At 44.4% G+C, this 12,814-nt stretch overlaps 1 protein-coding gene across 2 annotated transcripts in view; it reads right to left on the bottom strand.

The window, feature by feature from the left end:
• The window catches only part of LOC115115592 (reelin-like), a 303,739-nt gene that overhangs the window by 78,658 nt on the left and 212,267 nt on the right, over window positions 1-12,814 (bottom strand). For both annotated transcript variants that reach the window (XM_065009916.1, XM_065009917.1), the window contains exons 12-22: window positions 10,562-10,713; window positions 10,148-10,263; window positions 9,708-9,916; window positions 9,367-9,495; window positions 9,100-9,209; window positions 8,808-8,874; window positions 8,243-8,347; window positions 7,854-7,982; window positions 6,664-6,825; window positions 5,778-6,014; window positions 5,116-5,308 (exon numbers count right to left, since the gene is read on the bottom strand). In XM_065009916.1, the coding sequence (XP_064865988.1) occupies window positions 5,116-5,308; window positions 5,778-6,014; window positions 6,664-6,825; window positions 7,854-7,982; window positions 8,243-8,347; window positions 8,808-8,874; window positions 9,100-9,209; window positions 9,367-9,495; window positions 9,708-9,916; window positions 10,148-10,263; window positions 10,562-10,713 (1,609 nt within the window). The remainder of the gene's footprint in view (window positions 1-5,115; window positions 5,309-5,777; window positions 6,015-6,663; window positions 6,826-7,853; window positions 7,983-8,242; window positions 8,348-8,807; window positions 8,875-9,099; window positions 9,210-9,366; window positions 9,496-9,707; window positions 9,917-10,147; window positions 10,264-10,561; window positions 10,714-12,814) is intronic.

Genomic DNA, 12,814 nt, shown 5'->3' with positions numbered 1-12,814 from the left:
ACAATAGGTTGGGTCTGTGTGGGTAGAGACTTGTGGATTGGCACAGTGACATAGATGATATTTTGTGGGAGAGGGAGAGCAGTAGTTGTTAGCCATTTAAAAGTCTTATGGCAAGGGGATAGAAGCTGTTTAGAAGTCTGTTTGTCTGAGCCTTGATGCACTGATAGCTCCTGCTGTACAGAAGCATGAAGAAAAGTTCATGTCTCAGGTGTCTGGAGTCTTTGGACCTTTTCACAGCCTTTCTCAGACACCGCCTGGCATGTACATCCTGGATGGCTGGGAGCTCACTGTGCCATCCACACCACCCTCTGTCGGACCTTCTGGTCATGGGTGGTGCAGTTGCCATACCAGACTGTACAAACAGTCTGGACAACCAGTCTGGATGCTCTCAACAGTGCAGCTGTAAAATCGTTTCAACCTCCTGAGGGAGAAGAGGTGTTGCTGTATTTTCTTCATGACAGTTCTATTGTGAGAGGAGTCCTCAGAGATTCGAACACCAAGGAACTTGATGCTCTTGACCCTCTCCACGTCGATGTGGATGGGGGTATAGATCTGTTGGGGCGGAATACGAATTGGAGTGGGACTAGGGTGTCTGGGAGGATGGAGGTGATGTGTGCCAGACCAGCCTTTCAAAGCACTTCATGATTTCAGATGTTAGTGCTACAAGGCGGTAGTCATTGTGGCAGGTAGCGTTCGAGTTCTTGGGGACAGGAATGATGGTGGTCAGCTTGAGACGTGGGGAAGACAGACTGTGACAAAGTGAGGTTGAAAATGACCGTGAAGATGCCTGCCAGCTGGTCTGCGCGTGCACTGAGATGTACCCTGGAACACGGTCGGTCCCCCTGGCTTTGTAAGTGTTGAGCATATTAAGAACCTTACTCACGTCAGCCTTGGAGGGCGAGATCCAGTCCTCTGAGATGGTGGGGGCCCTTGTGCATGGCTCGGTATTGTTATTGTTGAAGCGTGCATGAAATGCATTGAGTTCATCTGGTAGAGAGGCATCGTTGGATAGATCATGGCGATGTCTACCTTTTTAATCCGTAAACGAGTGTAGCCCCAGGCACATTCGTCGAGCTTCGGAGCCGGTGTAATAGGATTCCACCTTATTCCTATATTGTCATTTTGCCTGTTTGATGACTCTGCGGAGTTACCATACCACGGACATACCAACCCTAGGATAGGTCAGGGGAGACTTGGATGACTATCTCCCCCTTTTCACGCTTGAACCAATAGGCAGAGTCAGATAGTTTGGTGGAACATTTTGAACACTAACCTCAAATGGAGGGAATAAAAGAATGAAGAACATTTCACACGGCGGCAGGGTAGCCTAGTGGTTAGAGCATTGGACTAGTAAAATAAAGGTAAAGTCAATTTAAAAAACACCTCTTTTCCAGTAAATGTCGAGATGACTTCTGGACGAAGCACCATAGGACTTACTCTTGCATATCGTTATTTTTCAATTGAAGCCGAGCTAAGGATTCCAGATCACCAGCTCGCATCTAACTGATCCTGTCAGGATCTCAGTCAACGATTGTGAACGCTATCATTCCTCGCCAAACCTCTTCGTTGGCCTCTACATGGCATCAGCGCATCTATCATTCCTCACCAAACCTCTTCGTTGGCCTCTACACGGCATCAGCGCATCTATCAATCCTCGCCAAACCACTTCATTGGTCTCTACCGGGCCTCAGCGCATCACTGAGTCTCCAACCTCCCAGGACTCCAATCTCCGAGCTTGTGTGAAGCCAACTCACCACTGTCATCTGACCAAAGAACACCATAACTATACAGGAAATCACCCTTTCTCTCCTCAGCATTGTCATGATGTGTAATGTGTAGTTCTTTAGGGATAACACTTGTGTAGTCTTAACATTCTGTATGCTCTGACCCGCCTGACCTTCCTTCACTAAACAGCTACAATTTTAAACCCCAAATCTATTTTGCATGAAGAAACAACCTGTCATTCATCACAAACTTTGTGAACATCTAGGTTTTCTCAGAAAGACTGCATTTAATCAGTGGACACCACTCGTGTTTACAACACACCTGTCAAAATTGTTTTCTTTACTAATGAATTATTATTATTATTGTTGCTAAAGGTACTGCATAGGTGTAAACATACATTTTTTAGCAAGAGATAGCACTTGTATAGCCTAAGAAAGTAGCAGAAATGTGCAGAAAGTAGTTTTGAATGTGTTTTATTGAAGGGAAACAATAAGTCTTGAACTTTTTTTAGCAACATAGTGATATAAACTTATATAATGTATATATTGAGGAATTCAACTACAAAATACTAGTCTTCTTCCATTTTTTTAACCATTGCCCCCATCCACAAGGTGCATAAACAACAACAATAAATCAGAATGAAATAAGATAGATACAAAGAAACCGTTAAGAACATAAATCAATCATCTCTAATAAGCACATGTAGGACAGTTTGCAAGTGTGTGTGCATGGACAGATGCAGATGTATTTCTCACATGTGCAGCACACAGTATTTGTTTTACAGTCCTTCTTTGTGGGGCAGAATTGGCATCTCCTCCTCTTGCCTGCATCAGATGCAGCCTCAGGTGGATCAGGACAAGATTCAGCTCCCTTAACAGCTTTCACAATTGATGCAGAGGCTGCTGTTCGGGGGAGTCGTTCCCTTCTTTGAATGTGTGTGAATCTTGTTCCGCTTATCGGGCATTCAGGTAGGGTTGATCTTGTTCCATATCACGAAGGCATGTAAAGAGGACATATCAATGATGTTATGGAAGATGACCAGGGAATAGCGGACAGTCATCCGCTGGTCTTGACTCATGGTTATCAAATCGTAGCATTCTTGAGAAAGTGTGAAAGACTTTCAGTGGCATCGTGGCATGGAAAATCGCCCTTCCAGTCTCTGCATCGCAGAGAACACATGTAGCCTCAGCTCGGGACCTATACACACCCGCTAAGATTAGCAGCCCTATGTAGGCTCGCAGGACAGTCTCCTCCATTCTTTTCCAGTTGTCTCCATATTTATGGAAACTCTCCAAATTTGTCATCTCCAGGATGATTTTTTCGATGGCTGGTGTGATGAACATGTAGAATGTTGAGGCGATGTCCTGGGCATGGGCAACTGCATGTCTCATGTGCCCTGGGGTCATCTTTATGACACGTTGTGCTGCCATCCTGCCCTGGTTGTCATATGGTGACAAGCACCATGTTATTTTGCTGTTCTTTGACAAAAATGTCTCTCTTTCAGCTTGGGGGATTTCTTCTTCATCTGAAGATGATGCATTGTGCATAGTGCTCTGGGTTATATTCTTCCCCATCTTCTTCTTCAGATACTTCCTCCTTTTCTAAATCATTGTTCTCTTGTTCCTCCTGGACATCTGAAAAAAATCTGGTCGACGAAATGTTGGTCACTGAAACGTGCACCATTGGCTTCAGCAAAGAGAGAACTGGGGGGGACTGTCATCTGCAGCACCTTCATAGCCCCTGTCTTCATTCCCCAGTTGTAAACAATTTCAAGAAATGTTTATTTTGTCCGAATTTGTATTTATTTTGTCTGTGAACTTGAGTCATGTGTGGGTCGCGGAGGGAAGATGCTGCTTGTCTGAGTTCAATGAGTAGCACACAATATCAATTTCTCGTGTGTGTGTGTGTCTTCGTGGTTTTTGTGGTGTGTAAATGATTTTATAACTGCCGGGTCAAAAATGACCCTAAGACAATCTTTGTACCTTGGTGGTGCACAGCTTACATGGAAATATGAACAAAGGCAATGTTTCCCTTTTTCTAATGTTGGTGTCACTCTAGGAAAGATCATCAGATTTCAAGTGGAAAAAATATAATTTAGGGGGTTTCCTCTGCTGTTAAACGTAGTGGCGGGTAATTTTTTACCCTTAAGACAACACAAGGGTGAAATTAAGTAACTGCTAAACTTTAACATTAGAACTGAACCACTTCTTGTCCCTTTTAAGTAGATTCCTCCAGTTACAATTCGTAGACCACACCCTTTCGCAGTATGCTCAATCCAAATTGAGAATATCCTCCTCTAGCAATTTCCTGGTAAACAACCTATTGACTTCATCATTTTCTCCTGTTAGTCATATGCCATTATCATCATTCATCCTGTAACCATTGATACCTTTTACTCTTTATTATTCTACTTTTGCATTTTACCTGTTGTTGTGTGTTTCTCTGACACAAAAGAAGCGTTACAAAACGGCACAAATTCACAAATCTGATATTGCGCTCATCAGATATACCTTCAGATAAATCAATGATTACAATTTTGTCCAATAATGGACTGGTGCCCTGATTCATAAAAAAAATATGAATAATCCTTAGAGATAAATTCATACATTTTCAGTAATAACTTGGCCAATATTCCATTTCAATAATATGAGCATCAATACAGAAAGGTAAAACGAGGACTGTTCCAAATTACATAACACGGGTGGAAAATCTTTGCTGTTCCTAATTTAAAAAATAAATAACCACATTCTAATCTACAGATTAGCTAGACTCACACCCCTGAGCAAGTGTGCCAAATTCCATGACTGTCAAACAGATAAAGTGATACACAGTGTACAAAACATTATGAACACCTGCTCTTTCCATGACATAGACTGACCAGGAGAATCCAAGTGAAAGGTATGATCCTCATTGATGTTAAATCCACTTCAATCATTGTTGATGATGGGGAAGAGACAGGTTAAAGACACATTTTCGACCTTGAGACAATTGAGACATGGATTGTGCATGTGTGCCATTCAGAGAGTGAATGGGCAAGACAAAACAGATTCAAGTGACTTTGAACGGGGTATGGTAGTAGGTGCCAGGCGTACCTGTTTGTGTCAAGAACTGCAACACTGCTGGGGTTTTCAAACTCAACTGTTTCTCGTGTGCATTAAAAATGGTTCACCACCCAAAGGGCATCCAGCCAACTTAACACAATTGTGGGAAGCATTGGAGTCAACATGGGCCAGCATCCCTGTGAAACGCTTTCGACACCTTGTGGAGTCCATGCCGCAACGAATTGAGGCTTTTCTTAGGGCAAAGGAGAGGTGTTCTTAATTTTTTGTGCACTCAATGCATATGTGCCTTTTATTGTTGATCATTCATTATATTTCACTACTTCTTCACCTCTTTGACCAGGTGCCAGGTCAGGCCATGATTGGTGGAGAACTCCAGGCGGACCTGTGTGTCGATGTGGGGGGAGGGGTCTCTGCCGCAGCCCATGACCAATGAGAACTGCAGTGTGTAGGAGGCTCCAATCTGCATGGACTGGGTCTCCACATAACGGATACTGGAGCCTGGGCTGGGCTCTCCTGAGAAACTACAGTATAATAAACAGTTAGCTAACACACATTAACAACACATAGAACTACTTATCCACATAGTGTCTACTGGAACAGGGGCCTGAAAAAGGTTCATATCTTGGCTCAATCTCAATCAAACCTCAATCTGAAGCAGAGGTGAATGGTTTTTACCAATACCTGTAAAACTGTTGGTAATGTTTTTAGCAGTATTTGAGTAGATTTCACAGATACATACAATATTTGTGATGACACTATACCCCGGGAGAGTAGGTTGTGTTTTTTTCCGATAGCGTAAAAGCCCCCCCCAAAAAGATAATAGCAACGATTCAGCACCACTGAGATGGACTGCGACATAACTACAAGTATGTAGTTCAGCACCACATGACAGTGTACAGAAACCTTCTAAGGTGCAACCTCTCTCCGCTAGCCTGAAGATAATGGGAAGTACTGAGGCCAGAAAGTGAGAAACGCTTGTCTTTAGTATACCTGAGTGTCCAGTCGTGCTGGCAGTAGGGCTGGACGTGCCCCAGGTAGAAGCCCAGACTCTGAGTGACATCAAGTACATTACTGAAGTCCAGACTTATGGTGTTGAACAGCACAGAGGTCATAGTGATCTCATCCACTGCCCAAACGTCATGCCCACGCCCAGAGTGGTACGGCTGCCACCAACGGAACTGCACCCCAAACCTACGGGCACCGGGGGGTAGCTCCACTGATACAATCCTGTAGAGGTGAGAAGGAAGGAGGCATGGAGGGGAGAGAATGAAGGGAGGAGGGGAAGGTAGGTGGAGAGTGAGGATGGAGGGACGGAGAGAGGAACACAGGAAGGGATGGAGAAATAAGATAAGGGCAGGTGGAGAGAGAAGATGGAGGGAAGGAGAGGGTGTGGGATGGAGTGTTATCAATGTTCTCAAAATAATCCAAACAGTCCAGATGGAGTGAGTCACATTAGCAAGGCTCTGACTGACTAGGTCTGGATGGTGCTCTTCTATAACCCACACAGCTATGGACTCAATTACCTCCTCTCAGCAGACACACACACACAATGTGCATTCACACCTCTATCCCGACACTTTGCCCCCAGCCTTCTGCCCCCTGATGAAGAGCTCTCTAGGTGGCCCAGGTCTGCGCGTGTGTGTGTGTGTGTGTGTGTGTGTGTGCATGTGCATGTGTAGCCGTTTGTCATTACAACACACAGTAGGCAGTACTAAATGGGTCCCTGTGGGTTACATCTCTCCTCTCAGCACCAGGCATCCATTAGCAAAATAAATATGTGTGTTAACAGCATTACAGACGCCTTAGGACTGTGTCACAAATGCGCGCACAGAGAAACACACACACCTCCAGCCCCCCACCCCCTCTAGTACAGTACCTGGGTTCGTGGAAGCCCTTATATGCGTAGTGTTGCAGCAGGATCCAGGTAATGCCATTGTCTGAAGAGAAGTGCAGCAACACACCTTCTCCTGGTTGGTCAGGGGCAGGACAGGAGCTCAGGATGCTACGACTTCCCAGACGCAAAGTGAACTGGAGGTACCTGGGGGAGAGAAGGGGGATGGAGAAGGAGAGAGGGAGTCGAGGGTTAGAGAGAGGAGAGGTGAGAGAGGAAGGGAAGGGGGTTAGACAAATAGACACAGATAGAGGAAGGAAGGGAGGGAGAGGAGGAGGGGTGGCAGGATGAGATGATGGATGAGATGATTAAATGAATGAGGACTCAAATAGATAGAAGAGAAGGATGAGAGGAAGAGTGTGGGGAGAGAGAGAGGAAGTCAGAGAGAGAGAGAGAGGGAGGGAGAGATTCAGACACATTTAGACATGTTTTCACCTTCCTTTCACATTGTGTCTCTGAGAGTTGACATATAAGCAACTAGGGAAGAGAGAGATGGTAGCACCCAGAATGCTGCACTATTCATCAACACACACACACACACACACACACACACACACACACACAGCCCCCAGCCCCCAGCCCCCAGCTCCCTCTGTCCTTGGATCTGGCTCAGTGTGGCTCTAATCACCAGCCCAGTTTCCTCTGGCTCACTCAGTCAGAGGAAAGTGGTATTAAATATGGCCGTCAGGTGGCACACAGGGAGCCACAAAAGGCATAATCAATCAAACACAGATGCCATCTCATCTCTCTATCCTACACTATTCCTCACTCTCTTTCATTCTTCCTTTCCCCTCAAATCTCCTCTCATCTACAGTCCCCATCCATCTCACACCACAGGGTTGGGGGGGAAGGAGAGAAAGCGGGAATAGGTGACAGAGGAGAGGAGAGAGGTGACTTGTTGGAACTTCTTCAATATTAATCAGAGATTAGAATGCCTGCTGAGGATATGAGATGAACCCTGATATGATCCCAGTATAATGTATTCTGTGAAACTGACCATTAGAAAAGGTGTGTAAATGTGAATATTCATATGTACCTCCAAGTCTCATTCATAGACATTGACTGAAATTGCAAGACATTATCATTATTTTTCTCTCTCCCCTTTCTTTCCCGTACAGTAATACATGAGTATGTGCAAGCACCTGTGAGTGTGTGTCCCTAGCCCAGTACTGTACCTGGCCTGAGAACTGTCGAGCGGTGCGGTCACCAGGTGTCGTCTGCTGTCCCTGTTGAAGACCAAAGCCTTGCCACTGGCCAGAACCCCACAGCCGAAACTCACCTCCGCTCCCCTCAGGGAGGAGAAACTGTGGAAGGAGGAGATAAAGAACTTCACAATCTGTTTAATAGGGCTGTTCTTATCAGTTCACACTCCAGAGAAGCTAGTAATGCAACATAAAATGTAAACAAAATAGAATGTTCAGACAATTATAATAGTTTTTTGGCGGGAACAATAGCACATTTCCCTAATAGCAATGTAACACAGTGCTTAACGTTCAACATGTGTGTGTGTGTCAGTCCGTCCGTCTGACTGTCTATCGTTGAGCACGTTCTCCTTTTAGTTTACCTGTGGTAGGAGGAGAGTCTGGGGGAGGAGAAACCCTCAGACAGGAAGGCAGAGAATGTCTGGGATGCCAGCTCACATGCTGGACCACTAAACCCTGGGTCACACCTATAGGAGCAGAGGGGCAGGGAGGGAAGGGTATGGGAGGAGAGCAAGAGGAGGGTATGAAGGAAGAGTGAGAGGAGAGGGGGAGGGAAGGGAGGAGGAGAGAGGGACAAATGTATGGAGGTTAGAAAATATGGGGACAGAAGAAGAAAATATTAGGAAAGGGTGGGAGGGAGAGGAAAATTGGGATGAGAGAGGGAGACAAGGCAGGCAGAATAAGAGACAGAAAGAGAGAAAGAAAAGAGACAAAGAAGGAGAAAGGCAAAGTAGAAAAACAGAGAGAGAGAGATGGGAATGGAACCAGATACAGAAAATAATACATAGATCAATACATGCAAATAAAAATAAAATAATTTGATCACGATCTTAGCGCTAAGACATTTGATGAATTAGCAATAAAAGAGAAAGAGAATAATTCATTCAAGATATACAGTATTGTTCATTCATTAAGTTCTGTTCTTACTTGCAGCCGGTGCGGGAGCATTGTCCTCTTCCAGAGCAGAAACGAAGGCAGGATGGACCAATGTACACTGGATATACACACAAATAAGAGAGAGATAAGAAATTATATATATATATATATATATATATATATATATGGACTTTGAAATATAATACCTTTGAAAGATGGTAGTGGTTTCTTTTTGAGATTCTAGAAAGTTCATCTTTAAAGGATTTGAACCATTCAATTTAGCATCGCCAGACCCATGCTCTTATGAGGCACACAGGACCACTAGTGTGTGTAAGGTTCTCACCATTGTCTATGGCCCACATGTTGCCAGCACCCATGCCACTCTGTCTCCAGCGAAACTGTGTGGTCTCAGTCAAGGCAGCGTTGGGAAGTGGGATGGAGATCCTAGTCCAGCTGTAGATTGGTAGAAACATAGTTTTAAATACAACACTAGTAGCAATTGAATGTATCTCTATGAACACACACTAATCAGAGTGTGTGTGTGTGTGTGTGTGTGTGTGTGTGTGTGTGTGTGTGTGTGTGTGTGTGTGTGTGTGTGTGTGGTGCCTACCCGCTGTAGTTGTCTGAGGAGTAGATGGTGCTGTGTGGTAGGTGGCGGCCAGCACACAAATCTGGAAGACACTCTGTGTGGAGCAGCGACCAGGAACGACCATGATTGGTGGAAAACTCCAGATTCACACTAACAAAGCGATAGAAAAATCTTATCTACACTTCAAAATTATGCAAATATAAATTTAAAAACAAGACAAAAAAGTTTGAAACTTTGCACCCATGGGAATGGACACCTCAATATTGTATCATATCATATTGTAGCGAGGTTCGATCTCTTGACGGAACGGCTAAGGTACTGGGTTGGACCCAGGTTTGAGTCCCGGTCGTATCATATCCTACCTGTTGGCAGGCTGGTAGGACCCACAGCCCAGGTTGATGGAGAACTGTGTTACATGGGTATGTGTGCCAGGAAGGACAGGCAGCAGCTGCATGAAGTCTACTGCCCAGACGTGACGGTTGGCACCGCCATGTGCCCGCTGCTCCAGGCAGAACTGGGTGATGGGGGTCTGGAGGTCTGTGGACAGGGCTACTGACACTACTGACGGAGTCTGGTGGAGAGGGGGGAGGGTGAGGAAGGGAGGGTTGAGTTGAGGGAGAGAGGGAGTGAGGGGAGAGGAGATGAAGCACAGTTGAGGAATTAAAAATGGTTCGAGCTGGGCGGAGCAACATATTTTCCATTTAGCTAGCTAAACATGAAAAATACAGTTTGAATTTGCTCAGTTCATAGAGCAGCCTAGTGTAGGAGATGGAGCAGGTCTATGTCATGTGTGTAGTCTCACCCTATAAGAGGAGTATGGCAGGGTATCCAACAGCACAAGGTCTCGTCTCCCCTCTGACCTACCAAACAAGATGACATCATTCTCATGGGACTCTCCTGGGTCACACTCCCCACCACCTGCAGGGAAACACACAGACAAGCATGCTTTCTTTGTCATGCTTTCTTTGTCAGGAAAATATTTGGCTGCAAGCATAAAAAGACTGACAGCTTAGCTAACAGAGAATAGGCCTCTTTCTCAATGTTTTTAATATTTGTCCGCTCCTTGTCCCTCCCCTTCATCTGCACTGATTGGAAAAGACTTGACAGGTGAGAACAATAAAGTGGAAGCTCAACAGGTCAGTACAAAGAAGGCAAGGAGAGGCCAGGTATTTACATCATTGAGAAAGAGTCTGTGTCAGTGGTAGGTGGTTCTTACCCATGGTGAAGTAGAACCGAAGGTTTCCGAAGGAGGTGGTATCCAGGTAGGGAGTACACATCTTCCTCTCTCCATCCCTCTCAAACACCAGGGCCATGCCTGACTCTATCTCCCCACAATGGGTACCATACACAGCCCCCTCGATGTCCCAGCTACACACAGAGACCGAGAAGGGTTAAACACCAGGGCCATGCCTGATTCTATCTCCCTACCCTGGGTCCCATTCACATCCCCCTCAATATCCCAGCTACACACAGAGAGAGAGAGAAGGGTTAAACACCAGGGTAATGCCTGACTCAATCTCCCTACCCTGGGTCCCATTCACACCCCTCAAAATCCCAGCTACACACAGAGAGAGAGAAGGGTTACATTGGAATAGCAATCCTGTCTCAGCAGTTTCTGTCTCTCCTTCTCAGTACTGATGACATTTCCCTGTGTGTGTAACAGATGGAGTATGGACAGGGAGGTGACACCTGTTCCAATCCTCAGCAGGATCTGCTTGAGCCACGCATGACGCATGAGAGATGACACACGTACGACAAAAGACAGGTTTCAACTGACATAGACAGGTCCTCTGAACTGAAATACATGACATTCTCGAAACAATGATGGGAATGAGATAAGCCTGGTGAGTGACAGGTATTCAGTTTCCAAGACCCAGGTTAAGGCCAGAATCCACATCCAGCACATCCATGATGATGATGATGAAAGAACGCTTTGATATGTGAAAGGATATAGCAAGGGAGAGATGAGCTGTGTTCGAATACTCATACTAACCGCACTATTTGTTATGTAAATTGAGTATATAGTATGCTTATTGGTCATAGTATGGATATAGTTAGTATGCCACACATTTTCCGTGCTTTTAGGGCCGTAATGCAATTCCTCAGAAAACGGGCGTGGCTTTATAACTTTTCAGATTTGAAGAAAATGAAAGAAAATATGCAGCCGAAATCCGACGAGAGTGGATACAAATTCATTTCTTTAACTAATTATGACAAATGTTGAGAATATTTTGAAAAATGTAATAAATTAATACTTTTTCAAAGAAGTTACATGTTGTGTTGGCTGACAATTTGTTAGCTACGCTATCCTTACGAACTGCATAGCATTAGAACAGTATGTACCTGTATGTTAGCTAGTTACGGTAAGCCGTCATTGTAAATAAGAATTTGTTGTTAACTGACTTGCCTTGTTAAGTAAAGGTTAAATAAAAAACATTTAAAACATTTACCTAACGTTAGTTTCCTACTAATACATCGATCTTGCCAGGCAGTATATTAACTATCTGCTATCTAACTAACTACCCAACATTTATTGGCTTGATTATTTACATCCCTACTGTCACGTTCGTCGTAAAGAGGAGACCAAGGCGCAGCATGATGAGAATACATTCCTCTTTATTAAAGGAATAACACGAAGAACACTTAAACAAACTAACAACAAAATGAACGTGACGCTATATAACACGAGTGCTGAAACAGGCAACTATACATAGACAATAACCCACAAAATACCCAAGGAATATGGCTACCTAAATATGGTCCCCAATCAGAGACAACGATAAACAGCTGCCTCTGATTGAGAACCAATCTAGGCAACCATAGACATAAAAACACCTAGACTAGAAACAACCCCATAAACAAAACAAAAACCCTATATATATATACGAAAACACATATATCACCCTCGTCACACCCTACCCTAACCAAAATAATAAAGAAAACAAGGAATACTAAGGTCAGTTCGTGACAACTACATTCTTAGCTCAGTGGTATAGTCGATCAATTCAATGGATTTCTACTCTGATTTCAGAGAACTCTTGCGCAGAATAACTGATGAACTTCTGAACGCACAACACCCGTTGAATATGGCTGGAGTCAGTAAACGTCAGCAAAAAAAGCATATTTAAATTGTTGCCAGCAGCACAGTTACAGTCACCAACGCTCTGGATAACATGAAAACAGCCTAAGCAACTGTGCTAGGGCAAGTAAAATGGTCAGAGTGAGCAGTTCTCTCATTTGTTTCTGGAAGTAGCTAGCCAACGTTAGCTTGGTTGCTTGACTGCCATTGAACGTCCGGATCAACCCTACTCCTCGGCCAGAGCGTCCAGTGTGCGCTCTGAACACTCCGAGAGCGAAAAGCTCTGAATTTATGATTGGACAATCTTTCAAAGCTCTGGATTTACGAACGCCCAGCACGTAATCTGGCACTCCATATTAAATTTACGAACACACCCAAAATCATATATTT

Source organism: Oncorhynchus nerka, linkage group LG25, assembly GCF_034236695.1.
Source record: "Oncorhynchus nerka isolate Pitt River linkage group LG25, Oner_Uvic_2.0, whole genome shotgun sequence".
Lineage (NCBI taxonomy): Eukaryota > Metazoa > Chordata > Actinopteri > Salmoniformes > Salmonidae > Oncorhynchus > Oncorhynchus nerka.
Note: the sequence above shows the minus strand (reverse complement) of the source record. Positions and strands in the feature narration are given on the sequence as shown.